This window comes from Micropterus dolomieu, linkage group LG19 (genome assembly GCF_021292245.1).
Source record: "Micropterus dolomieu isolate WLL.071019.BEF.003 ecotype Adirondacks linkage group LG19, ASM2129224v1, whole genome shotgun sequence".
Lineage (NCBI taxonomy): Eukaryota > Metazoa > Chordata > Actinopteri > Centrarchiformes > Centrarchidae > Micropterus > Micropterus dolomieu.
Window position 1 is genome coordinate 14649391 of NC_060168.1, and position 27607 is coordinate 14676997.

The 27607-nt window shown below is 39.7% G+C and overlaps 6 protein-coding genes across 12 annotated transcripts in view; 1 reads left to right on the forward strand and 5 right to left on the reverse strand.

Annotated features, from left to right (window-relative positions):
* The window catches only part of LOC123957508 (protein FAM53C-like), a 6069-nt gene extending 4079 nt beyond the window's left edge, over positions 1–1990 (reverse strand). Inside the window, exon 1 of the mRNA XM_046030353.1 lies at positions 1883–1990. The gene's annotated coding sequence lies outside the window, so the exon portion shown is untranslated. The remainder of the gene's footprint in view (positions 1–1882) is intronic.
* A 2-nt stretch (positions 1991–1992) lies between these two features.
* Positions 1993–7949, forward strand: phykpl (5-phosphohydroxy-L-lysine phospho-lyase). Of its 5 annotated transcripts, none has more exons than XM_046030340.1 (14): positions 1994–2230; positions 2489–2563; positions 2660–2778; positions 2904–3063; positions 3175–3249; positions 3336–3423; positions 3513–3629; positions 3727–3809; positions 3901–4126; positions 5017–5171; positions 6858–6947; positions 7078–7211; positions 7381–7425; positions 7730–7949. In XM_046030340.1, the coding sequence occupies exons 1-13, from the start codon at positions 2208–2210 to the stop codon at positions 7422–7424; spliced, it is 1389 nt and encodes a 462-aa protein (XP_045886296.1). In that variant the 5' UTR covers positions 1994–2207; the 3' UTR covers position 7425; positions 7730–7949. The 5 variants fall into 5 exon arrangements, with proteins under 5 accessions (XP_045886299.1, XP_045886301.1, XP_045886296.1 ...); XM_046030341.1 differs by having other exon boundaries at positions 7762–7949; XM_046030343.1 differs by lacking the exon at positions 7078–7211 and having other exon boundaries at positions 1993–2230.
* A 349-nt stretch (positions 7950–8298) lies between these two features.
* On the reverse strand, positions 8299–12121 carry hnrnpaba (heterogeneous nuclear ribonucleoprotein A/Ba). 3 transcript variants are annotated; one of them, XM_046030356.1, is made up of 9 exons: positions 11985–12121; positions 11253–11482; positions 10642–10810; positions 10386–10544; positions 10166–10297; positions 9964–10054; positions 9653–9808; positions 9461–9546; positions 8299–9020 (listed from the first exon to the last, which is right to left on the reverse strand). In XM_046030356.1, the coding sequence occupies exons 2-8, from the start codon at positions 11465–11467 to the stop codon at positions 9476–9478; spliced, it is 993 nt and encodes a 330-aa protein (XP_045886312.1). In that variant the 5' UTR covers positions 11468–11482; positions 11985–12121; the 3' UTR covers positions 8299–9020; positions 9461–9475. The 3 variants fall into 3 exon arrangements, with proteins under 3 accessions (XP_045886312.1, XP_045886311.1, XP_045886313.1); XM_046030355.1 differs by having other exon boundaries at positions 11933–12061; XM_046030357.1 differs by lacking the exon at positions 11985–12121 and adding an exon at positions 11597–11754.
* Positions 12122–13596: 1475 nt separating this feature from the next.
* On the reverse strand, positions 13597–16208 carry nme5 (NME/NM23 family member 5). Its single transcript, XM_046030359.1, has 5 exons — positions 15831–16208; positions 14838–15043; positions 14111–14211; positions 13897–14015; positions 13597–13744 (listed from the first exon to the last, which is right to left on the reverse strand). Exons 1-5 carry the CDS (start codon positions 15957–15959, stop codon positions 13661–13663), a joined length of 639 nt encoding a protein of 212 aa, XP_045886315.1. The 5' UTR covers positions 15960–16208; the 3' UTR covers positions 13597–13660.
* Positions 16209–16554: 346 nt separating this feature from the next.
* On the reverse strand, positions 16555–20443 carry rack1 (receptor for activated C kinase 1). The gene is made up of 8 exons (XM_046030358.1): positions 20240–20443; positions 19568–19739; positions 18668–18815; positions 18048–18143; positions 17700–17810; positions 17248–17388; positions 16892–17002; positions 16555–16667 (listed from the first exon to the last, which is right to left on the reverse strand). Exons 1-8 carry the CDS (start codon positions 20346–20348, stop codon positions 16602–16604), a joined length of 954 nt encoding a protein of 317 aa, XP_045886314.1. The 5' UTR covers positions 20349–20443; the 3' UTR covers positions 16555–16601.
* Positions 20444–27296: 6853 nt separating this feature from the next.
* The window catches only part of col23a1a (collagen type XXIII alpha 1 chain a), a 120299-nt gene continuing 119988 nt past the window's right edge, over positions 27297–27607 (reverse strand). Inside the window, exon 30 of the mRNA XM_046031451.1 lies at positions 27297–27536. Coding sequence (XP_045887407.1) covers positions 27297–27536 — 240 coding nt within the window. The remainder of the gene's footprint in view (positions 27537–27607) is intronic.

Genomic DNA, 27607 nt, shown 5'->3' on the forward strand with positions numbered 1-27607 from the left:
CGGGGGGGGGGAAGCACTTCACTGAACAGTAGCTTATCCATTGCCAGACAGCTCCATCTGGCCCTGGATGGAGTGTAAAATCTGGTAATGGGACTTTCCTCTAACATGAAATAACTGTTGTGGTGTGGAAAAGCAAACAGATGAACCAGATGCCTGCATAAATGTGTTCAAATTAAGAACATTTTACCATCTACATGCTGCCTCCTTCACAGATGAAAGGCATAAATTCATGTTCACAAAGGCAGAGAGCACATGTGGATGTGAGGACACCCAGAACAAAACACTTCACATTCCATCATGCACAATTAACATAGTCAGTACTTATTGGGGCTACAAACACAGATTAGTGTCATTTCAAAAGAAAATGCAGAGGACATCCCAACTTTTGGGTGGGGAAATAAAATATGGGAGAGTGTGTGAAAAATGAATGGGGACAGGGGTTGGAAACACGCCACAGTATCTTTGCAAGGGGGACAAAAGAACAGTGACCAGGTCTTAAGGGCTTTTATTGCCAAGGCAAAGCTAAAATGGTGCGACATACCCAGAGAACGGGGGACCACAAGGCAGCCAATGTGTCCATTTCTTTAACACATTCCTCAGATATTCTCTTTATATGAAAGTATCAGAGTTAGTTTAAGATCTGAAGGTAACTCAATCCATAAAACATATCTGAAGATTAACCTGCACTGACACATGTGAGGAATCCCAGCAAATCTATACACATCACAAAAATGTCAATATATAAACTCCAGCCAATACATTAAAATGTAACATGACCTTTCAGCCTTTGCACTGCTCCTTAAAAGTGCAGTGCACCCAAAATCTAGAGTAACATATTCACAAACCAGACATTAATGAATAAACTCAATTTGAAAGTATCTGTCTTAATCTGAATTAAAACGTTAGACGATATTTTAGAGTCCTACTCATTGAAGGGACTTTGCTTCACAACCACAGAGCTCACAACACTTGCGGCTGTGAGTCAGATGTGGCCTCCAGGGCCTTCCTCCTTGTGGCAAACGGGGTGCTACATTGCTAGCCTAGTTCCACATGCCAGAAGACAAGCTACTTCACACGCACGGCCAGACAGTCTGAATCTTACCTTGCGGCAGCAGTCAGCGTTTAAAGCTCTGCACCCCACAGAATGACTCCATTTGCTCATGAACCACCAAGAGCAATGCGGTCAACCACAGGCTGATTTAAAACTTATTACTTTTCAATCGTTACTAATAGTTACAGTACAAACTTTAATATAATATTATAATATTCTCAAGACGACTAGCGAGACACGTGTACAAAACACAACATTATTAAGATCATCATGTTAATTAAGTAGGTCTGGCTTAAAGGACGCTTACCCTCTTCACTAACGTGCAAACCATCAAATAAGTTTATGGCAGTGTTGCGCAGCTTTATCCTAATATAAAAAACACGTTTGTGTTAGCCAATTGAAACCCTGGCGTTATCAAACAGTAGCTGCAGCACAAGTGTTTGTCATTGACAATGTATGACTTATTAATATAGCACTTGATTTAACTGTTACTGGCTAAATCGGGTAACGTAAGCTAGCTCAGCAGCACGATGCAGCCCGTGGAGCACAAAGTTATTAGCCGGTTCTGTTAGCTAACCTAGCTGATAGGACAACAAGGGTCCTAACTAACGTTAATAGCATCCGTTTGCTTACATTCGGACGGTTTGCTACCGGTGAATGGCTTGTCATTACACCCGGCTGTAGCCATGATTCGTTAGACTAGAATAAGAAATGGGGCGTTAATACGTTAGACGGCCGGGCCGATAATGTATATCTAGATTAGTTGTAGCGTTAGCTCGGTTACGCAGCTTGTTTAGGAGCTAGCATGCCACAGCTGTCCTGATGAATTACCTGCGTTCGGTGGTTCCTTAGCAACCGAAGCTGCACACAGTGCACGGGATAGAGGACAGTTCAGCAGAGTATTTATAGCCTTTGGACGATACCAATACAGAGGTGTTTTAAATGCACTGCCTCAGGGAAAGAAATGATTTCAGGAAACCCCGCAATACTTATCTAGCGCATACTTACTAAATATGACATTTATTCACGTGTTACCAAGTGAAAGATGATTTGTTAGCAACATATGTTACATTATTTTGGATGTCGCTGTTCCGATAACAGCCCCACAGTTAGCCCCCTCTAAATAAAGCGACAGCATAACATCACAATTGATCAAATGACGTCTCAGCGACAGACAAAGTAACGTTAGTTATTTTCTTCAGATATATATATACATATATATTATATATAATGCCTGTTCTATTTAGACAGCCTATATGTTCGATAGAAAAAAAATATATGCATGGGCAGAATGCTTAGGCTAACGCAAATAAGCTAATGACGCATGCGTGGTGGTGGCAAAACAATTCCATAAAGCGTCCAGATACTCCTGATAACTGCTTTGTGTGACTTTTCGTCCATTGCCTTAGCGGTCTTTGGTATACATTACACACACAGAGAAACCAAAGAGAGCATGGCGGCAGAAAAACTCAGGAAAGAAGACACTCTCGCAATGAGGAAGCGACTGATCGGGTATGTAAAGTTAACAGTGACTGGTGATTTTCTAGCCAATAGTCATTGTGTGCTTGCTCGAAAGTTACTGACACGTTTTCATTACTTCGATTACAGGCAGTCATGTAGACTCTTTTATTCAGACGACCCTGTGAAAATAGTAAGAGCAAGAGGACAATATCTATTCGATGAGAATGGCCTGCGCTATTTGGACTGTATCAGTAACGTTCATCACGGTAAAACATCATCCGGTGCATAGTCCATATGTATTACCCTATGGTATTACACTTATGTCTCCTAGCGGCAGACATGTTTAATGCATTAGTAACATATTTTTACAACTGTATGTTTTCTATTGCAGTGGGCCATTGTCACCCCAGCATTACAAAGGCTGCGGCAGGACAAATGGAAATCCTGAACACAAATGCACGATTTCTACACGACAACATAGTCGTGTATGCAGAGCGCCTGTCTGCTACCTTGCCTGAGAAACTGTGCGTCTTCTACTTTGTTAACTCTGGGTAAATAATGCCTTTCAATACACCCACAGTTCCACAGAATGGTATGCCTGACGTACCAATCCAGTAGTTTTACTGTTAATTTTTTGTTCTTCAACTGTCTTCTTTTGACAGTTCAGAGGCCAATGATCTTGCCCTACGCTTGGCACAGCAGTACACCCAACATGAGGATGTCATTGTGCTTGACCAGTAAGTATTCTGTTAACAGTTCAACACTTTAACCCTCTGATGATACACCTGCTTTTTAATTACAATTAACTCTCCTTTGATACTAGTGCATACCATGGGCATCTCAAGTCGCTCATTGACATTAGTCCTTACAAGTTCCGGAAACTGGCAGGACAGAAAGAATGGGTTCATGTGGTGTGTAAATTTACGCAACCATCATTATACAAGCTGCTGATCAACAGCAGCCTCTTGCCTGTCGGAAACCATGTGTTTCATCCTTCTAGGCTCCCTTACCAGACACATACAGAGGAATATACAGAGAGAATCACCCCAACCCAGGCCAAGCGTACGCTGATACAGTAAAAGACCTAATAGAGGAAGTGCACAGGAAAGGGCGTAAGGTACACTTTACCATAGTTTACATTACCCAGAATTAAGCTTTAAGAAACATGACCAATGCATAACATTTTTATTGCTTATACTACCCATTTCTTATAGATATCTGCCTTCTTTGCTGAGTCATTGCCAAGTGTTGGTGGACAAATCATCTTGCCCCAGGGATACTCAACTAAAGTTGCAGAGTGAGCAGCAGAGAATTTTTCAGGTTCTGTTATTACTCAGCTGCATGTACAGTAATGGTGACATGGTGCATCTCCCTCATACTTTCCACAGATATGTGCATTCAGCTGGTGGCGTGTTTGTGGCAGACGAGGTGCAGACAGGCTTTGGACGTGTGGGAAGTCACTTCTGGGGTTTCCAGCTTCAGGGGGAGGGTTTTTGTCCCGACATAGTGACCATGGGCAAACCAATGGGAAACGGGCATCCACTTGCATGTGTGGCAACCACTGTAGAGATAGCTGGAGCTTTCACAGCCAACGGAGTGGAGTACTTCAATACGGTGACTATACAGTAGCTCAACCTAATATGAATGAATGTTTTTTTAAGTCGGCGCCTATAGCTTTTCCTATCTCTAGAGGCAGTCAGAGTAGAGTAGGGGTTTCTGGCACAATTTTACCTGCTTCCAAGGTGCATGGAGAAGGGTAAAAGTAAAGAGATCAAAACTCCAGCAAGACTTGTAGTATATAACGATTTCATTGTTAGACCAATGTATTTTGGCTTGTGGCCTTAATCAGGGTCATCATGAAACACATTACAAACAATATTTCAGTAGGGTAGGTATGAAGCAGGAAAAAACAATTCATAAAGGTAAAAAACATCCACACACACATATCAGCCATTGAGGCACCAACAAATGTGTGTTGGGTATATGGTCATGTAGGAGAGCAAGGACGGTGTCACTAATTGGACAATTGTTATTTTCTACTTCATACCTACCTTATTTAAATACTGTTTCATCAAGACCCCGTTAAAGTTTGCAAGCCCAGACAGTAGAGTAGTAACTCTGGGATATCTATGCTTTTACATAATAAGGAATACGTTGACCATTTTTATAGCCCGACATAAATCATGACATTCACATCATAGTAAGTTATTATTGTTCCTAAAATTTTATTTATTCTCTCATGGTGGTTACTTTCATCACTTGACTATTGTTTGTTTACTGTTCACAAGTTGTTGTTCAGCCAATCTTTAATTTACCACTACATTGCTGCCATAAAACATACCTTATTAACTAAAATTCCAAAAATACATTTCTAATAAAAGATGTAGATATAAATTTGCTTTTATACAAAACAAAATTACTTTGGTGGAAATCTTTTAACTATCTCTCTGTAAGCATGCGTATATCAAGATGAAACAATTTATTTTCTCCCCAACTTCATTCAGTTCGGAGGGAATCCAGTGTCCTGTGCAATTGGCCTGGCAGTTCTTGATGTGATAGAGAAAGAGGACCTAAGAGGAAACGCCACAAGGGTGGGAGCACATCTTAAAGATTTGCTCACAAAACTGCAATCACGACATGATGTAATTGGCGATGTCAGGTGAGGTTGCAGTGACCAGTGCACTTGTGCTCTTTAAACTCAAAGGCCAATGCTATTCTCAAATCAAGAGTCTGTGGCTTTAAGTCACTTATAAAAATAAGTAAATGGTGTATACTTATACCACCATTTCCCTGCCAACCCCAATTAAAGAGCCTACACCCCCTTGGTACATCCACACAAGGGTTTTCATTTATCTTGGCCGATTAAACCTCCTGTCAGGGCAGCTTGAGCATGTACAGTGCTTGATCGACGCAACTGTTGTTGTGGAACAACTGATACTACAAGAATTGGCTGCACTCGTTTTCACGCTGGGTGCTTAGGCTTGAAATAGGCACCGAGATTATGACAAGATATTCTCAACAATCACAAAACCATGCATCTTAATAAAACACATACAGTATGATACATTATAAATTTCTACAAAAGGTCAGTTGTGCTTGTACACTCAAAAAGAGTGCTCATTAAATGTGCCCTGCAATGTGTGCAGTGTTAAAACTGCAATATGCTTTTCTATTGTTTTTATAAGCAGGTCAGTTGGTGCACACTGTGTTGTACTTTGACACTCACAGATTTTTGCACATGTTGTGTTTACTGTATTTTATTTTAAACTTTAGTGATTCAGCAAACTGCCGACACAGCCTCTACTTTCAACCTGGAAGGTCTCATTAGTGCGAGTAGTTGAAAACACCTGTGTGGATACGAGGGCCTCTGAGTGAAGGTGGAACATCACATAGGAGACACTGTAACTTATGTAGTTAACATGTATGCAGCTGATAAGTTAAAAGTCCAATGTAAAAATGAACCCCTATCATTGCATTTGCATGCATTTCTCAGTTTCATTCAACCAAAATAATTTCTCTGTGGTGTGTGTATGAGGCTGTTTTACACACAAATATTTTGACTTGTCTTTGCAGGAAAAGCACAGGTGTTTCTAATATTAACGATAGCTCCTGCTATGTAAGAATTCCACTAAGTTATGACATTGAACCCCCCCGGCATAAATAAAAGTCAGCAATCCTTCATTTTATTATTTACAGCTGTGCTTTTCCTACTGTGGTGTGTGAAAATGTCTTCTGTGAAAAAGGACTATGCAAGGCACTTGCTTTTTCTTCAAAAGTGTCATACTACAAAGCAAAAATTTAAAAAAAGGGATAAATTACATAAAAACAACAGTATCTTACTTTGAAGACATACCCCTCAGAATCATTGCAATACCCAGTTAAACCGGGATATTAAATTTAATAAAAGTATTTCTCTTTTCAATATAATTATGCTCATAACAAATGGGCTACATTAATATAAACTAGTCTACTAAGCAGCAACTGTAGTTTTCAGATAATCAATATTATTTAGCTGAACTTGCTCCAAAATGTAATAAGACTATCAGCTCCGTTAATCAAACATGTTACATAGTTCTGATACACCCTATGCAAGTATTGAATTAATTTTTCCCATTAGGTTTGCAGATGGCACACCTAATAAACAAAGGTGTTGGGACATAATCTTAAATAATAACCATATATGCCAGGTGTCTATTTTGATTACCATAACTGGCCAAATGAGACTATGCCTTCAAGAATGTTTACATAGCTCTTAAATATCTGATATCATGGGTTAACAAGTGTCAGCCTTCTGTTACTCCCAGCCTTGCCTGGCTCATGGTTTTGTTTTTTTTGCTTTTTACAGAGGTGCAGGACTGTTTGTTGGTCTTGAGCTGGTTACAGACCGAGAAAAGAGGACTCCTGCCACAGAAACAGCAGCATGGGTCATGAAGAGGTACAGGAGAACGATGCAGTACAGTAGTTAGTTTTGCAGTTTTTACCTGCCAGAAAAATACATTCTTTTGGATACACCATCTCTGTCACAGGATTTAGTATCATGTAACTCAATGTCCCATTTACATTAGGTTGAAAGAGGATGATAAAATATGTGTCAGCACAGATGGCCCCTGGGAAAACATCATTAAGTTTAAACCTCCTATGTGCTTTACTATGGAGGACACAGAACTGGTGGTAAAATGTATTGACCGCATCCTCACAGGTTAGTTTCACACCCACCATCTATAGTTTACAGTTGATACCACAGGATTGTAGTTATGGAGACATCTAGATGCCATGATCAGTTTGAATGACAGATACCTATAAAGAGCTAATTAACACAAAGTGTGTTAACAAGTGTAGAATAACTTCAAGTGTTCTTGTTCCCACAGACATGGAAGTCAGTGACCTTAAACTGGAAAAGGACGACATCTAAGGTTTGATAAACCTGTAGAAAAACTTTTAATTGCATTAGACATTCTCAGATGGACACATTCATAAAGTTCAGAGGTAGAGATGAATGTCTATACTTGAGGTTCAAGTAGCTCAAACAAGTTAATTCACTTAGAACATGTTGCTCAGCACTGATCACTGAGTGTTTTTAAGTTGACCTAGTCTGACTCCTTTTATTAGTACATCAGTTTAAATCTAGCAAATATCAAAGTGGTGACAGTGTCACCATCTTAATTTGTCTAGTGTTGTGCAACCTAAAAGTGAAATGTTGTAAACTGTTTTCCCCAGGTGTTCACTACCATTGTATGGTATCACTTTAGGAAAATAAGATCCAGTCACCTCGATGATGAATCAGCCAATTGGAGGCACATCTAATGTGAAGTGGTGCCAGCTACAGCACATTGCTACGCAGGAGATAACTAATATACAAGATAATACTGCAAATGTGACACTTGACTTCCATAAAAAAAAATTTTTTTTAAATCAAATAAACACTTGATTTTTTAAAGCCTGGCTCTTGTGTTTCCAGCAGCAATATAGAAAGTGATCCCAATTTACAACACTGATCAGCAACATGTTCTCAATACACAGTATGGTTGGGATAAGCACTTACCAGACCACTATCTTTAATTCCGACACATTCTTTAAAAATGCTCAAGTATGGCAGTTTCACATCTAGTGGGGTGGGTATTAACAATCAGCCAGTTATCCTGCAGGTAGTGAAGCCCTTTCCCATAGCTTACCAAAGAGGCATCCGTAGTGATGTTAACATTACTCAAGACAAAACAAGCAAGCCATTTAACAGTACAAAACATTTAACATTAACTTTAACAAATAATAACAAAAAGATCCATGTGTAATATAAACCAAAAGTTTATTTCTACCAATTTGCCCAAGACACTAGAGGAATGAGTTTCCAGTGAGAGAGGGAGTACCCTCGTACATTAACAGGCTTGCGTTCAGTTGAATAACACTAGTAAAGCCACTTAAAATTGCAAACATGATGGGGGAAGAATCTCCTTAAAAGCCAAAAGAAAAAAAAAAAAGAAAAATGCTGGTTGTCTTCGTCTACTAGACCATCTGCAAACATTCACTTGACACGCTTACAATGAACCCGTTGATTAGTTTAAATCCCTTATTTTGCCTCACCCCACATATGAAGCCATGCAACTCGCATCCAACACTCAGCATGGGAGAATATAACTAAAGATCTAGAAACACCAAAAGGAAAAAAAAGAAAACAAAAAAAGCATAATTGTTTTATTTGTGAGCTTTAAAAGCCCTTGCTCCTGCTCGTCTGTAAATCCAGTAGACATGTAAAAATACAACCATACAATACATTAGATTCAAAAAGGTACCAAAAAGTACAGTAAAAATAACACTTCCATCACTGGAAATGTAAATGGACACAAAACAATATAAAATAAAAAGTGGAAAAGTGACATTTGCTTCCCCAGTTCCTCACTTGATCTGTACAAATGGAGCATGAGTCCAAATTTCTGCCAACTCCAAAGGAAAAGCCAGAGCCCATGTTCGCTGTGGTCAGACCATGGATCTCTTTTTCTTATTTACTTTAGACCTTAAGAGAAAAACACGGTGCTTAACGTTACTGAGATTAAACCAAATATGACATGCAGTTACACAAAGACAGACAGGTGCATGAATGAGCTTTGACAGGTCAGTGAATGGACAGACACTTTAGGGGGAGGGAGGGGGGGCACGACCGCTAGCTATTACACCTAGCACCCTAGTGAAAGGTGAAACGGCCCTTATTCCTGTTCTCAACCACCACCAACTCAACCCTTATTGATCAAGTAGTGTTTGTAGAGATGCATCTTAAGATGGCCGACAGGTGGAATGAATCCATCTTTAATGATCACAGACCCCACAACACGGCCTACCCTAACCCCACCACAATGCTTGAATGGATTTAGAGTAGATGGATCTTTGGGGGTCAAAAAGGCACCAATGGTTACAGCTATGTTCTCATACTACCACGGATGATGCAAAAATGCATACCTGCACTACGTGTGATCAGTATGGCTTGTAGCTACTCTGGTGGCCTCCACGTCTTGGAGTTTTCCCATAGCTTGTATTGCCCTGGTCTGGAGGACAAGAGAAAAAGGGACTGAGTTCTTCTGTACAACAAGGAGGACCAAGAAAATAAAGTTTCTCTCATTCTTTCTTTCCCTGGGGGCACTTATCGCTTACTGTAATCGTAGCCACCCCCATAGCCGTAATAACCAGCAGAGTAGTCATAGTTGCCATAGCCGCCATATCCGTAGCCTTGCTGTCCGTAGCCATAGTTCTGGTTGTATCCCTGGTTCCAGTAGTTGTTGTAACCTTGATTCCAGTTCTGGCCCTGGCCTAGAAACAACAGGTGAGGCCTTTGTCACAACTCTCCAGCACACATGACCCAGGAAGTTACTTGGCACAAATTAAAGTTGAATACAGAGTGTAGTTTAAATTCGAGATTTTGCTAGTAGACATACGAAAAAAATATAAAATAAATAAGGGCTTACCTCCACGGCCCCTGCCACGTCCGCCGTACCCACGGGCACCATACTGCTGCTGCTGGTAGACTTCTTTGGGCTGGGCAATTTTAATTTCACACTGTAACACCACACAAGAGCACATTACATTGCAGTGTGACATAACTTGAACAAAATGTATCAATGACTTTATTACACCCAATTTCATGTAGACAGTGTGATATGCTATTACCTTGCTTCCACCAACGGTGTGGTATTTATTCTCCATAACCTTCTTGACCGGAGCCTCTTCTTTATATGTGATAAATACGAATCCCCTCCTCTTTTCTGTCTTTGGGTCTTGTGGAAGCTCAATGGTCTCAATCTACATAAGAGGAAAACAACCCTTTGAAGGAACTAATTTACACTTCAGACTCCTAAATAAACTGAGGAAAATGCATTCAATACCATACCTCTCCAAAGGTCCCAAAGTACTCCTGAATGACTTCCTTTGAAGTGTCTGGGTTAAGGCCTCCCACAAAGATTTTCTTGACAGGGTCCTTCTTCATTGCCATGGCCTTCTTGGGGTCGATCTGTCTGCCATCTAGCTTGTGGTTCGTCTGTTCAAGAACCTAAAATAAAAACACAGGAAAACATTAAATATAACCCCTCTTGTAAACACCCAATAAAAGCTCTTAAACGGTCCAGCATGATTGCTTCCCCACTTACCTTGTCTACACTGGCTGGATCTTTAAAGAGAATGAAGCCGAAGCCTCTTGATCGGCCTGTCTGCTGGTCCATCTTTATGGTGCAGTCTGTCACCTCGCCATATTTAGAGAAGTAATCTTTAAGGTCCTTCTTGCTCGTGTCCCAGCTGAGACCACCAACAAACATTTTCCTGAGCACAAAGAGTTAAAAGTACACTTTAAGCATTTCAGGCAGTACTGCTACTCCAACTTTGGCTGTGGGGGTGGTGATGGGTAAGAAAAAAAAAAAAAAAATAGGTGGGGGGTGTTTAAATGTACACACTGTTCCAGAACATCTGTTGACCCAAACACGTAGGGAGGCTACAGTTGCTATGGTTTCAGGCAATCTGACTTTAATTGTATGTATGTATTAAAATATGTCCGATAAGACCGCAGCAGACGCTTCCTCTCAGTAGCCTCTCCAACCAATACATGCGAGATTTGATCCCTGCCCAAACGCCCATCCCCCCCTCCGCTCTGCATATGGCGCCAACAAAGGCCGGTTGAACAAAGAAACATGGCAAACCACGAGTGCTTATGATCATTGTCGGCTTCACAAACACACAAAATCACACTGTGCCATTTTAAACTCACCCGGCATCCTCCTCGCCTTTGCTGGCGTCGATCTGGCCGCCCTCCGTGCCACCGTTTTGTGAATTCCCGTCCGCGTCGGGCCCTTCGCCCTCTCCGCAGTCATTCGCGGCGCTCTCGTCGATTGCCTCCTCGGTGTGCTCGGCTCCGTTAAAATCATCGTCGACTTCGTGGCCGTTTTCTGATGTTTCCATATACTGCTGCTCTGTCTCGGACATTTTGCACTATTATACCTAAGCCCAAATGAGAGAAAAATATATTTAAGTCATGAAATCCCGGTGGTTATATAATCCGTCATGCCGTACACGCTTCGCCATTTACATGGTGCCAATGCATGCATTTCCCACCATTTTGGCCGGCACGATTGCGTCCCATACATTCACACAAGGCCCCATTTGTTGCAGAGAACCAGCAAATGGCAACAGAGTACGTTAACTTAAAGTAACCACCCAACGTCTAACGTAAATTTCTGCTAACGTTAGAGCCAAAGATTAGAGAAAGCGTAACCATCTGTACCACGCTGATAAACCGAGCCTGGACTGTACAACTCTATTTCGCAGTTACGTAATGGAGAGGCCGTACTAGCTGCACCGCAGGCCTATATTTTTTTTTTACTAATACAGCCATTTCATCTACACATACCAGAAAAAATACAAAAACACTACAACAGTCAAGGTACTTACGTGACAATACAATGAAAAAACCAAGACTAATGAAGTACGAAAACCTGCTTACGGGACACACAACCGGAGAGCTCTCTTCAAGATGGATTCTCCCACACGACGACAACTCGTGGTTGGTTTTCTAGAACCGGCAGAAAAAAACGACTTTTCTGCAGATAAGCCCTCTGATTGGATGATCACTGCTGTCAATCATGACGCCGACCGATTTCATAGGCGTCGTTTTCTTTTTACTGAAGATGTTCACGCCCTTGACTCGCAGGAAGGAATTCAACAAGGCACCTTTTCTGCTTCTACAGAAGAAAGATTTGTTCACTGCTCGGTGAATTTACTGCCACGCCGATCGGCACAGCTAAAACACGACGAATAGATTGTGTTTAATAGCGTATCAAAGCGTTACTCTTAGCATTTCACTTACTTGCACTGCTATCAGCTCTGAATCTGACGAAACATAGTCGAACGCAACAGTAGCCCGGTCCAGACAGTGGAAAATGTCCAAAAGGTAGATTTTGGTACCTCTGTATGCGCATTAATGATGCATAAACGCATACATAAAGAGCTGCCATTACTCCCTTTATATGTGTACATAGACATTTTTTTTCAGTGATTATTGAACAAGTAAAAATAGAAACACTGAACATGGCTTGGACAAAAATAACAGGCACTATAAAATAATTAAATCAAATCCAAAATCGAGTGCATTAGTTCGCAATAAACACAAGTTTGTTAAGTTTATACACAGCTTTTTTTATTGGGACTTTCTGAGAGGTGTAGATTCAGCTCTGTGGTAATCAATGAGAGATTGTTATTCCTAAAGTTGTTCCTATATTTTTCTAAATCATGTAGATAACAGAGATCGTGTGATATTCCCTGTCATGCCTTGTTCTGTTTGATAAAAGGACATTTCTATAACAAAACTATTTCTATAACCGCTTATCCTGAGCGAGCCACAGGACCAGAGCCTCACACAGCCTTCATATAAAGCTACAATCACATACTGCAGACCAAATAACCTAAACTCAAATGACCTTCAACCATATCTCAATAATTAAAAATAATCTTTTTCTATATATTTTGTCCATTGCTGAAAAATGATCCAAATCACAAACTACTGTTGCAAAGCTGATTGAGATTATTTTCCTACATAATTGATTTGTTAGCTGCCATGCAAACCTCTGTAAAGCAACCTGAATAAAATGCCGTAATGCTCATTTGACCAACTGAGGTCATCTACTTTTTATATTCAGTAATGTATTCAGACAGCCATATGTAGGTCCTTTACTCGCTGTAGTACTTTGGCAATAATACATTTTGTGTTTGTGAACAATTTCCAGAGGAGCAACAAGAGATGAAGCTGATAACAGCAGGTAGACCAGAACATGTTGTTGTCTTGAGTTTTTTGGTCCAACCTAGTTAATGTTCTCATTTCACCTCAGGTCATACAATTCATTCGGTGAAATCATGCTCTAATAAAAACTTTTTAACCCACTAATTACTTGGTAATCCCAGATGAAATGTTAGACCTTAACAATAACCAGTCAATAAATGTTAACCTGTTGACACGCTGCATTTTAATTCCGGTTTTGAATCAAGTCACATTGTTTAAAGAAGTGTTTAAAAAGAACAAATGGATTATAGCTTTAACAAAACGCAAACACATCAGATGATTAGTGCTGAAAAGACATGTATTTAATCATACTACTGAACATATAAAAAACTTAAATAATGCATTCATTCCGCTTCTTCCACAATGGCTCCCTCACATATTTTAGGCATGTTTGGATTATTTGTGATCAGCCAGTCAGCCAGCCAAATCTGTTAAAAAAGGAGGAGTGAGACGTTTCAGGGACTCAAAGCTCAACACCAGCAAACAACATGGTAACTAAAATTTAATAGCAATAAATAAATGGCTAATGAATAAATGTGTGCACCTGCATATCTTCAAATGCTGAGCATCGAATACTTACACAGGGGTTGTGTGGCTTGTGCTTGCAGAGCTCAGTGAGTCCGTGTAGCAGAGTTGGGTTTACATACCTGCTCAGGTATTCTTCGGTTGCTTCTCTTGAGGGAAAGGGCTCGATTATAGCTACAGAGAGAAAGCATGTGCGATACAGAATTGTTAGTGTTCAATGCTACATTTCTGTACAAACAACCGTATGTGTGAGTGTGTGCATTACTTACAGTTTGGGAACATGAATTTGATCTCCCTTTCAGCCGCTTGAAATGACTCACTGCCATGGAGTGCGTTTTTCAGGTCGGAACTGCCATATTTTGCTCTAAGGCTGAGGGACATTACATAACATTGATATAAATATCTCTGCCAGGGTTGACATGAGCACAACTCTTTAACCTTCCATGTTAGAAAAAACAATTAAGTCATAGAATGTCCCGCACTCACAGGGCGTGGTTAAAGTTGTACTGTATGTCATTAATAGTCAGAGGCTGGGGGCCAGAATCGCAATTATACGTGCAAATATCAGATTCAAACTTTTACATTGTAAGCTGAATACAAACTGTACCAAGAGCACAGAGAATATTATGAGGGTATTTTTTCAAAACCATCACACAGCGCTCCCTATCTTACCAAAGGATTGGTGTCAGGATGTCACGGAAATATTCAAATGTGACACCCTTACACACTAATAAATGGGACACAAGTTACATTGTGGTAGCGGAAGTAATGGTTAAAATATATTACTAAAGGTCAGCTTAATTTGTGCCAGTTGTTGTTTCCAAGGACACATTTAATACATTAGTGGGAACTTTAATATCGAGCATGATTTCATGGGATGGATCCAAGGCCTGGTTTTGTGTGTACAACCCACTTTCCAACACCACATGTGCTATACAAGGAACAGACAAGAAAATCAAAAGATGTAATCAACACTTTATAAGTTAACAGACTGACCACTCCGGATGAGTTTCCCTGGCCTTGATGCTGTTGACAGGCCCTATGATGGACTTCCAGTGGGTAATAGCATTGTCGCGGGCCAGAGTCATGGCAATGGTGGGGCCGGAGCTCATGAAGGCAGTCAAGCTGGGAAAGAAGAGCTTTCCATACTGGTCTGCGTAGAAGTCACTGCATTGCTCTGGACTTAGCTGTAGCATCCGCTTCTGCGGCAGGAAGGCAGTATTGGATACTTCAGTGAAATGTGAACTGATATGAATTTTTGAGGAAAATATTTTTCTTAGTAAATAAGTACTTAGTAATTAAGACAAAGTCTGAATGCTCATTGTCCCACAATGTTTTTAATAAGAAACATTTTTGATAAAGATCCCTTAAATTTAGTTGTTCTGTAAGTGAGACCATAATTATGTGCTGAGCAGGACATTACCACGCTCTCTGGTGGACAAATTGCATAACAAGTGCCTGAAAAGATATATTAAGCATGGGCCTTTCTGAAAGTACTTGCTACTCTGTCTCCCTACCTACTTCCACTCCGTTTGCGCGTTCATGCCCAAAGGTTGTTGTTTTTAATAAAAAAATTCTCTTGTCTGATAGATAATACACCGGTTGTTTTAATTGAATCGTATTATAGCAGTGAGTGCAGCAGTAACGTCAGATCCTATATACCCTGGGGAGAGGGTAGTTTATCTGAAAGTTGGCTGCAGTATTTATACCCTAACAATGTGATAAATAATCCAATATTATTAGCGATGTCAACGCAGTTACTTTCTACACATAACAGTTACCTGAAGAAACGCCTTGTTTATGTAACGTTAGGAGCATCTTTAATAAGAAGTAATTACAAATTTATATCGACTCAGAAATCATTAGTTGGATCAACCACTTCCTGACACAACACACCCCAAAGACAGACCATTAACGTTAAAGCTTACAGACGTCCATGTTACTACAACAGTAAGTTACTGCTGTATTTTTCACGACTTGTTAACCAACCTGCAGGATAATGAAGCCGGATCTGAGGATAATATCCTCTATCTCCTCCGCTTTGTGGATGGCATCTGGTTTAATAAGGGCCAGAGTTCTTTCCACATAAAGACGAGGATGACATGAGGTTTGGTCCATCTTCACCAGCGTGCTACAGAAGCGCCGGTAGGGTACTCTACAGCTAATAAAGTAAGATAGCCTACTTTCTGACACCTAAGTCAACCAAACACTAACGTTAAGCAACAAGTAGCTCAGCAGTAGCTACAAAAGTTAGTTTGAATGTTAAAATAAATGTAAAAATGTCCGACATTGCTTTAAACACCGTACCCGTTCTTTGTTTGGGTTGCTAGGATACCATTGCAAGCCTACGGCAAACCAAGGAGCTCAATTGATCCAGCTTCGTCTAGTCAATGACAAATCAATTCAGTTAATATTCATTGGCCTTCTCCATTAAAGATTACCCTCACTCTAGCTTAGTGTGTATACAGCAAATCTTGCAAAATATTGGGGTACCTTTTCTGCACTAAACTTAAACACAAAACTGTGACCAAAAATTGTCATGTCTAATTCTCATTTATTTTTTCTTATTCAGACTTGACATTTGTGTAAACCCTTAAGACTTCACATTTGTTAAATAGTCTTATTGATTTAAGTTCCACCTGTAATACACATCTTACTGTATATATTACAATCACTGCTATCAGACGGTGTTGAAACCAAGACGGCACACATGTTCTTTTTAAACAGTCTTTTATTCAAAGTTGCTTCGATGAAAAGTTCTTATCGAGTTCCAATGGTGACCTGCCACACTCTGATCAGGTTGTCAGTGTAGCCAGCAAACAGGGTCTGTCAAGAAATGAAGAGGGACAGATTAATTATTTATCCTACAGTTAGGCCTTTAATATTCAAATAAGTGTGTTTCTAGTGCCCCTCATATTTGCAGGACTGTCACCATTTGATATCAGAGATAAAAGTGAATGGGTATAATCACCGGGGTTTAAATAATAAAATCACCAATAAGTGGGAAAGTAAGACATCTCTTCAGTCCTACAGAGCAGAGTGTATTGTACCTGTCCATCAGCAGACCATGCCAGGGAAGTACACTGTGGGGGTTCAGCCTTGCTGTTTGTGCTGATCACTTCCTGTCTCAGCTCATCCACAATGATCTTGCCCTCCAGATCCTACATGAGAAAGAAAAAACACCCCCCCAAGCAGTGCAATCAGTAACTACTCAGAAGTAGCAAAGGATCAATGTCATGTTAATGCATCCAGCATTACACTATGAACAAGTTGTTCTAGGTGAGTGCTCAGAAACAGCCTCTTTATCATCAAAGAATACAGTTGGCATTGGAAGTTTCATCACCGCCTTTTGCATTGTAGGTTTAATGCACTGCATACTGATAATGAAATATTTAGGATCTTTTACCCAGATTTTGATACTGGGGCCAGTGGCGGCACACAGCCAGTAACGGTTGGGGCTGAAGCACAGGGCATTGATGGTGTCACCACTGTCCAGGGTGTAGAGGTGCTTGCCCTCATTCAGGTCCCACAGCATGGCCTGGCCGTCCTAAAGGGGGGAATAAATAAATAACGAAATATTGTGTGTGTGTGTGAGAGAGAGTGAGTGAGTGAGAGAGAGAGTTCAGTTCTACGATTCTTACATTAGGCTTAACAGCAAACAACTACACAGTTTGCTGTATGATCATATCTACAGATCACCACAATGACCTTTGTAGAAGCAGGTAACACTCTGAAACAGCCTCTTTTATCATCAATGTTAAACAGATGTATTAAGTTTTCATCACTGCTGAAACCTGCAAGCTGGACTTAAACTGGTGCTTAAATTCTGTAGCAGTCTATATAATAAGTTTCTCATACCCTTCCACCAGATGCACACAGGGAGCCATCAGGAGAGACAGTCACTGTGTTCAGGAAGCCAGTGTGACCAATGTGGTTGGTCTTCAGCTTGCAGTTGGCCAGGTTCCACACCTAGGAGCAAAGGACAGGACTACGTCACACCTGTGGTGAGTATACAGATCATATAAAGCTATATGGGTTATGCCCTCAGCACAAAAATCATCATCAACACAATGACCAGAGGTCAGGTAATACATGCCAGTTTTCAAATCATTGGGCAAATTGTTAATTTTTATGTGCTACAATTGCAAGCAAGAAAACCCAAAGGGCAAAAGTATACAAGTGGGGAGTTTGTTGCACAAAATATACCTTGACCATCTTGTCCCAGCCGCAGGAGACAATGATGGGGTTGCTGCTGTTGGGGGAGAAGCGCACGCAGGACGCCCACTCAGAATGGCCCTCATCCTGCAAATCAAACATACATTTATATCTTAAATGCAAGATTCTCTTGTTAGTGATTTGTTTTTGCTTTAAAAAAAAAAAAAAAAAAAAAAAGAAGCCAGTTAATACATTACCATCTCTCATTACGCAAGCAAGGTGGGGAAAAACATGGCTATCTCCAGTACTGTGTTTTGTTAAGCTCCTTATTAGGAACATGAAACCTAAATTAAATACAGGTTCAACCAAACAAGGTCACTGAATCATTTATTGAAAGATATTAAGGCACGGCAATGCTGGACATCACACTGTTAGTGTTGTAAAGGTAAGGTTTCCATTGATGACTGGGTGAGCAGCAGGTTTCCTTTTGACATCAATGTGAACTGTACGAGAACTCATAATTAAAGGGCAGTTTGGTTTTTCAACAAGGATTGAGAAGTTTCAACTTCTAAAGTCAGTGTAGCACAAGGTCATAACCCAGTACTTAAATCCAGTAAAATCTAGTTCCACTGACAGAAGAGCTCACAAGACAACATGTGTCGGCAGCTCACCTGGATGGTGTACTTGCAGACTCCAAGAGTGTTCCATAGCTTGATGGTCTTGTCTCGGGAGCCAGACACAATCTGGCGGTTATCAGCAGAAAAGGCCACGCTCAAAACATCCTTTGTGTGTCCAACAAACTGCCTGGTGGTGAGGCCACTGAGGTGAAAAAATAAAAATAAATAAGAATAAAAAAAAAAAATATATATCACACCAAACATTTCAGATGATCTAAACTGTTTCATATCTTACGATACCTAGGTAGTATTTCTTAGTTTTATATGGCTCAGCAAGTACAGAGGTATGGACGCACAGTCCAGCAAAAATGGATGCAAGAACTGGGTGACAATGAATATTTACCATTTACTAGCAGCATCTGTGTATTCAGGTTAACCCTGAGACAGGTCATACTTAACTTAGCTTCTCACTATGTGCAAGCTGGAGCAATGTCAACCAAAGTAACTGGCCACAACTTTTTTTTTTTTTTCCCCCAGACAGACTTTACCTATTGATGTATGAAGAAAGTATTGACACAGACCTGGTCACTGTTATGCTAAGATGACACTCACGTACTGTCTTTTTGGCAGCAAGTTATTTGAGATCCCTGTGGCTAAGCTACACTAGATCTAGGTAAAGAGTTTGAGGTTTTACAACAAACCTATTTGATTACAAAAAGGTTGTGATGTCACTGGTTTAATTTAGACCCAGGACTAAAAAGCAGATTTGTTTCATGCAGCAGGTACAGATTCAAGGACAGACCTCATTTCATGCATCCAGAAAACTCTATCCTGCGTAACCTTTACCTGTGTTCCACATGGACACACAAACCATCTACAGGACGGCTGTAGAGGAAGCAGCTTTCCACCAAACACCTGACCAGTACTTGAGAGCTTTCCACTCCCTGCACTTACGTGGTGAGGTCCCACAGGCGGAGGCATCCGTCCCAGGCTCCGGACAGGGCAAACTGTCCATCTGAGGATATGACAACATCACTTACAAAGTGAGAGTGGCCCCTCAAGGAGCGCTGGGGGATGCCATAGTTTGTTTCATCACGGGTCAGCTTCCACATGATGATAGACTTGTCTGAAAAACAAATAGTTGTTTTAATTCAATGTACATATTTCATTCAGGCAAAGACAGAACCGTTAGCGTTAGAAGCATGTCCTAGAGTATTTCCAAGGAAAGCTGTCAAACTTCTGGTGAGCACTCAGGCTCAATCTAACGTTACTCAGGTTAGGAGTGGACTGTGACCAGGTCCACACATTTATACATGTAACTGCACTTGTATTTTCCCTTGTGCATGTTATTACACGTGTCACAGATCCAATGTGGGACCTTAAGGCTGCCTTACAGATGACGCCAGTGTTAGCTAAGTTAGCTTGGCTAGCCGGTTAAGTTAAAACAGGTTCTGTCTGCGTAAAACTGAATAAGTACAAATATTACATGCCTTGGTGGTTATTTATACATATTTCACGTGTCACTCGCACCAGCACCGTCGTTTGTCTTAGGTTACGGCAGCAAACCAAACACGTAGCGTGATGCTATGTTAGCCATGTTGGCAGAGCCGGCGGAGGAAGCCTCACCTCGGGACGCCGACAAAATCATGTCGGGATACTGGGGCGTAGTGGCGATCTGGGTGACCCATCCACTGTGGCCCTTCAGGGTCCCCCTCACTGTCATCTGCTCGGTCATTTTGGCGAGGTTCGGTGGTGCCTTTTATAAGGATGGATTCGGATTTTTCAGAGGTCCGGAAAATCCTAGGTCCTCATCGCATCGGGGCAAAGAGGAAAAGGAAGTTTAGACCCGGATGCAAAAACTAAGAGGGGTGAGCAGCCCGCAGAGGATTCTGGGAAATGTGGACTTAATACCAGGCGATGCCATGGTCATGCCTTATTACAATTAAACATTATAATACGCGTTTGTTAATGGTTGTATGAGAGCTACAAAAGTCAAAATAAGTGACAACAATATTGCAATAACAAGTAAATATTCTTAAAATGGCCAACTTATCTTTAGGGAACTATCCAGCTGCAGAAAACCTGTAAAAAAACAAAAAAGGTCAGTGTGAGGTTAACCTGTTTATTCTTTACACACTTTACACATTTCTTTGTTCGTTATATTCTGTGAAATCATCGTTGTGGCTGGTCCTGCATACCAGCTTGAATTTCAAACATAACAAACTTTTATTACTGTCTCCATTCAGATTACATTTGAAATCTGTAATCTATATCTTGATGTTAGCAATGCACAGTGTGGCTATTATAGCTTAAACACCCCAAATGTTTTAAGGTTGTAAAGGCATGATCAGATTGTTATTTATTAACAACACCAACATGTGATCATCTTGTCATTAACTCATAGACATAATATTTCCAAAATAATCTTTGTGCTGTCCTTAACTAAAGCTACGAAGAGCAAGTGCATGATACAAAGGTACAATTTTGAGTAAGATTAACTCATTATGGAATTATGGAATGTCATTTTGGGAGGAGAAACCTTCCAGTTTCAACATAGTTAAGATGCATGCAATGCAGGTGTATTACAATATCATGGTGGTCAGTGACCATAACAAATAGTCAAAAATATAAGGTAATTTGTTCATTTTAAACGAGTTATTATTTATAATAAAAGACATGACATTCAGAGTTGCTGTAAACAATTCAAGCGGATATCCCTTTGTTCCAACGTTCCCTTCCACATGGATCAGCTGCAACGAATTATGTAACCTGTTGTTTGGTCTAAGAAACAATGAGCTCATTCATGGAGGACATATGAGAACGATTGGTGAAAATGTTTCTGTATTTCTTTGATACAATTTTTAAAATTAATTAAGAGCACACTTTATTGGCCTAAAGGGGAACACACCATTAGCGGGTTTGAGTCAGATGGTCCAAAGAAACACTGATGCCACCATCAACACCATTTGGATGAGAAGAAACTTTCCACTGGTGTTGTATTATGTTATGCAGAGTTAGTTTACAGAAATTAAATTCACTTTTGATTTTGAGCTTTCTACAGAGTGTCAGAGGTCAACTGCAATCTCGGGGTGGTAAGGATTTGATTAACACATTCAGCAGAACGCATCAGATTAACTTCCTGGCAACCTTTTCATTAGTGTATTTATTTGAATATACTGAATTTGGTTTTTAGCCATGCTAGCAGATGTGGATCTGTGTATTGCAATGTTGGTCTTTTGCTCAGTCTGTCCAACAACGTCTGCAGTGGTTCTCAAACTTGTTATGTCAGACCACAGATAGCCGGTGTGCCCAGACAACGAATCTTACTGACTTTGGTGATCCACTAATGTTTTCTGTATCACCACCATGAAGAAGACAGTTTTGTTTTTATTCACTAGATGGATTACCATAAAATTTGGTACAGACATTCATGTGCCCCTCAGGATGTAATATAATAACTTGCTCTGACTTTTCCTTTACTGCCACTATCAGGTTAAAATTATAATTTGTCCAGTGCATTGGTTTGTGCCCGAATTCCTCCAAAACAAATGAAAATTCTGATCCATCAGCCACAGCTACACTTTGTCTTTTGTGCTACTTAGCAAAAGTTAGCATACAAACACACTAAAGATAATATGGTGACCCCAGTAAACATTTCCTGCTAAACATCATCATAGCAGCATTGTCAATGTGAGCATCATGACCACTGCTGTCCCTTGGTACAGCCTCACAGAGCTGCTATGGCTGTAGACACTGTGGTGTTTGGGTTAGCTGATAAACCCATGTCAAAAGCAGGTGTCCAAATAGATAATAAAGTATTCTTATCTACTGTGTTAGAATAGCAACTGTCACATATTTGAAAAGATTGCTAAACATTAGGAAAACTGTCCCATAGAAGTCCAGTGATCTTCTTTTAGCTCTTTCTCATTGTCAATCATTAAAGGGAATGCTTCCGGCCTAGCAATATCTCTTCTAATATTCTGGATTCATAGATCTCATACAGTGCTACTGGGCTGTATTCAACAGGTACTGTGGCTTCATTCCATTATGGTGGCCAATGATTATAATTTTTGTTCCTTTGTGAAAATATGTATTAAAGGACATGCGTCTCTTTAACTTACAGGACCAGGTTTTCAGGTATTCCATTTTTATGGCATGTCCCTAATATTTTACTTACTTGTATTTTTGTACAGCTTCTGTGTATTAGTCTGTGTATAATTATGTTATATGGTCACTTGTCTAAATAATTAAATGCCTGTGTGTTATGTCATTACATTTGTTTTGCACATCCAGTATGTGGTAGGGTTGGTAAAGCATCTTGATGCTATAGAAATGTTAAATGAAAGAAACTGAATCATGTTCATGATTTAAAGGACACCAGAGAGTTTACTTCAGTCTACAAGTTTAATTGACCAGATTTCATGTTATACATTTTTAGACAATTACAAAAATAGCTTAATTCTTTTACAACCAAATACACAACCAAAAAAACCCACATTCTCACAAAGTCAAGCTAATACTGTGATTTATGACTTGCTAAAACACCAAACTGTATTCCGACATTGTACCATTTACTGACTCCATTTAGTCCAAAAATTGAAACTGACAGAATCTGCAAAAGAAATAAACACATATGATAATGTTAAGTGACAGATAACCATCAGCCTCCAGTGAAATAATGCTAAGAATTGTGTGGTTTACAGTTGAACCATCTAGCTTTCAGTACACTCAACACTCTAATGATTAATGATTTTCTAATGAAGTTTGTATGTCAGCTATTCTATTTTAGCTTAATGATATGCGACTGTTAAACAGATTTTTGTTTTATAGAAAATGTTGCTGAAATACTTTTGACTTCATAAATGAGTAGTGCAGTATAGGTTTAACATGGGAAGCACGGATCTTTTTTACAAAACCCATCCAAAGTTAAAACATTTAGCGGGACGTGACATCATATTTATCCTGTTTATATGAAAATAATTTTGTGTGAAGTCAGTTGTTGAACTTTGGCTCTTACTGTAAAATGATCTTTTCAAAAATAAAGCTGATAAGATGTTATGTTACATTTCGTCATTTCAGACCAAAATAAAATTTCCCCTGAAGGGATATGAAGCCTACATCATGACTAGTGTAACATAATGTGTATAGTGGATATTTGTAATTACAAAGAAGTAAGTCAGCATTACCAGTGGACTGTGTGTTTTCACTGGTACCCTTTTACTACATTACCCTTTGAACTAATTACAGAAGTGGAAAAGCAAATACCATTTTCACTTTTTCACAAACCACATGTCCGTTTGTGTCAATCAAAACGTTAATACTGACCCTGTTTGAAATGTTCAAATGTTGCAATAATAGTGGGCAAGAATTTGAATTAGAAATTAAATTGAATTAGTTTAGTAGCCTGTACTGTTGTTGATGGTGACTGAAGATAATCAACCAATAAAACATGATTATTCATATTCAGGCTAACAATGAACATAATATAAATTAACCTGAATATGTATTCTGCCTTAAAAAAAGATATTTGCTTAATGTTATTCATATTGTATCAAAAACGGCAATTAAGACACGTAGAGATGTCCACTCCACTCGTGTGTGTAATCTCTGTCCTGTATACATGCGGTCAAATATTTGAAAATAGTAACCCAGCAAACCCAAGTAAAACTTGTTTTTTCCCTGTATGTTCAACATTTCTTTAAGCAATAATGCATGTGTATTTGTGGACATGTGTGTGGTTTTGCATATGAATATGCAGAGTTGAGCTTTAAACAGGTATATAAAAATATTTAAGCACCAAGAAATGATTCCGTCTGAGAAAAATGTATTACAAAGACCAAAAACAAACCAATAAAAGTCATCAGATAGCAAAGACTAAAACATTTTGTGATAATTGAAACAACACACAAAATCCAAAATAAATGACAGTTGTAAACCATTGTGCTAAGGTGTATTGCTGCATAAAAAAAGCATAAATACCCCCCAAAACAATGGTTGTGCATACATTTGATTAAAATTTCATACTTAAGTCTGTTAGTCCTTCAGTCCAAATGACTAATATTGATTCAAAAATATCAAACAAACAACACACATTTAAGTCAGCAGCAAGAACTTACACTGTTGTCCAGAAAAAATGGCAACAATGATTAAATATGTCTTCATCAGCGATTAAAAGAAAATAATGATCAGTCATAATGCATCAGTTGCACTTAAAATTATTAGGGAAATTATTTGATTGGCAATCATTCGTCAAGGAAACACTGGTTTATCACGAATACTGTAAATGGTTCCTTCAAATCTGGCCTTGAAGTTTCACAATCTATATTTTTCACAGACATGGCAATGCACCGGAATGCAAAATGGAACTGGACAGAAATAGGTAAGAATATAACATAATAAAACAAACACACAAGTGTAAGTCATAAAAAAGGTTGACTTACTGACTGAGTGAGCTTGTTCAAATGGAAAGATTATTAAATGCTGCTTATTGCCAATGAAAACGAATCTAATGTCGTTTGAGGTTTCAATGAGGGACCACAAATCAGACAAGCTGTCAGGATGCTAAACAACACCATGCCTTGTTATGATCATGCATTTAATTAGTGAAAACCTTTTACAAAAGAGCCATACAAGAGATCACCACAACATGTTCAATGCAGTTAACCTTTCCTTATGTGCCAGTGACGTCAGTGACTCCCAAATAACTTCCACTGGTTATCAAACTTTTGCGCAACATCATCAGCCGCAGGTGTGTCTTTTCTTCTCAGGTAAATGTGGAAATGCAGTGTTCTCCGTTGCCCCCTCCTGGAGAGTTTCCATTTTGGAGGATTTGAGTGTTCAGTATGACACTGGGGCATCACATGACTCGCCTATGCTTCGTTAAGGCCAATCTGCCCCTGGTGCTCTCTGCTTGTCTGCATGTCTGTTCTCCACCGCACCCCGCACCCCTTCAGGGCTGAGAGAGACGCTTGCGTTTAAGCTTCTGTCTTGCCATTTCCTCCTTTTCAAAAACAGAAAGAGAGAGAAGAGAGTACTGACGCACACTCCTCCATTTGCCACAGCCAAGAGATCTGTCCATCAAGCCAAGCATCCACCCATCCATCCGTGAGACTGGGTGAGTACACACATTGTCATATCCATACAGCATCCATGATTACAATCAGGCAGCAAGTCAGACTTTGTTAGTAAGGCAGCTAGACTGTCAAGGCACTCCAACTCTTCTTCATATGGAATGTCCTTCAAAGTAAGAGCCCCACTGCCAGTTCAGTTTCTTCTCTTTAAAACCGTGGCTCCATTCAAAAACAAAACAAAACACTGGCTCTCTAGAGTTTAAAAAAGTGTTCATAATACTGCAGAAATCAAAAATGTCCTTGTTAAAAAAAATTCAATATATTATATAAAACGTTTTATGAAAAAAAAAACGGGAAAACAAGGGAGCGGGTTGTTGGTGTAGTATTCAATTCCAATATATACCATAACAATATGTACAGATTCCATGCTGCTGGTTAGTCATCACTGCAAAAGAAGAACAGTAGGGATTTATCATTAGTAGCATATCAGCAAATAGCAAATTAAAACACAAGCCCTTCATATTGTGACTTTAAATAGGCCTACTCATGCTTTACATTTACAACCTCACACACTGTTATATACTTACAAAATGCCCCTGTATTAAATCAGAGTCAAGCAATGAATTGAATGCTGACAATACATGAGTAATAATCTCAGTGTATGCTTTGATTATAGTGTTCGCTTTTTACTATTCCCTGACTGTGCAAGCGGCTGTCTCATAAGCAAGTGCTGATCACTTCATTAGTTAACAATATGCTTTTGGAAGAATATATGTTAAGACCTCTTAACGCTCACCTTATGCCAGCAGCCTGGTATGGGAAGCCCATCATGTCCCTGCAGAGAGAGGACAGCAGTGGAAAGTTAACAGACCAGAAAATGTCATGTGATGCATGCTTAAGCACTTTACAGTAACAACATCTGAGGCGTGCACTCCTTATCAGCAAACGCCTTATTAGCACTCTGGCAGGGATTTAGATGAGATTGATTTATACCACTCTCGTATCTGTCTGTTAAATCAAAGGCTAAAGCCAGCAGACGGTTAATTCAGCTTAGCATAAAGACCAGAAACAGTAAGAAACAGCTGGTCTGGCTCCTAAACAATATCTAATTTGCTAAATCCTCACATAAACCGAAAAACAAATACAAACACAGTATAGCATGTCAATTAGTGATTAGAGATGCTGGTAGTGGGGTTTATTTTAACCATCGGACAGAGCCAGGCTAGCTGTTTAACCCTGTTATCAGTCTTTGTGCAAAGTTAAGCTAACAGGTTGGCTGTATAGCTTCATATTTAATGGGCAGATATGAAAGTGTTATTGAGCCTGTCATCTAACTCTACACCAGAAATAAAAAAAAACGTCAAACTATTCCTTCATGGTGGCAGTCAGTTGTTTGTCTATTTGTGGGAATACTGTAAATGCCAAAAACATCTGCATTTTATAGCACACCTGCATTTTTTGCCAGCCAAGTTTTTGTAACCTGGTATCTTCTGTATCTTTGTTTCCAGATTATAAGCAATATGTTAGTTTGTTTTATTGATGATGATGATGATTTTTGATTGATATATTTTATTGATTATCTGTGAATGCCTCTCTTTACAGTGAATACTGAACTAGACGTACATAAAGTATGGTATGGTGAGCATGTGCATTATCTGGGAGATGAAAAAGTCGTCTTTGGTATTTGAATAGAAAATAGCAACATGCATAGATAGGGATGCAAGGGGAGGAGGAAGGAGGAAGAGATACTGTACCACAGGACAGGGGGCCTCAGGGCCGGAAGGAGGAAGAGGAGCAAGTGAAGGGGAAGAAAGCCCCGCCTTCTCAGACAGACCTTTAATCTCACCACATCCCTGTCAGCAAGAACCAGTTACACATTCACAGCATTGAGGAAGAAAAACAGAGAAAATGACAGAAATTGTGC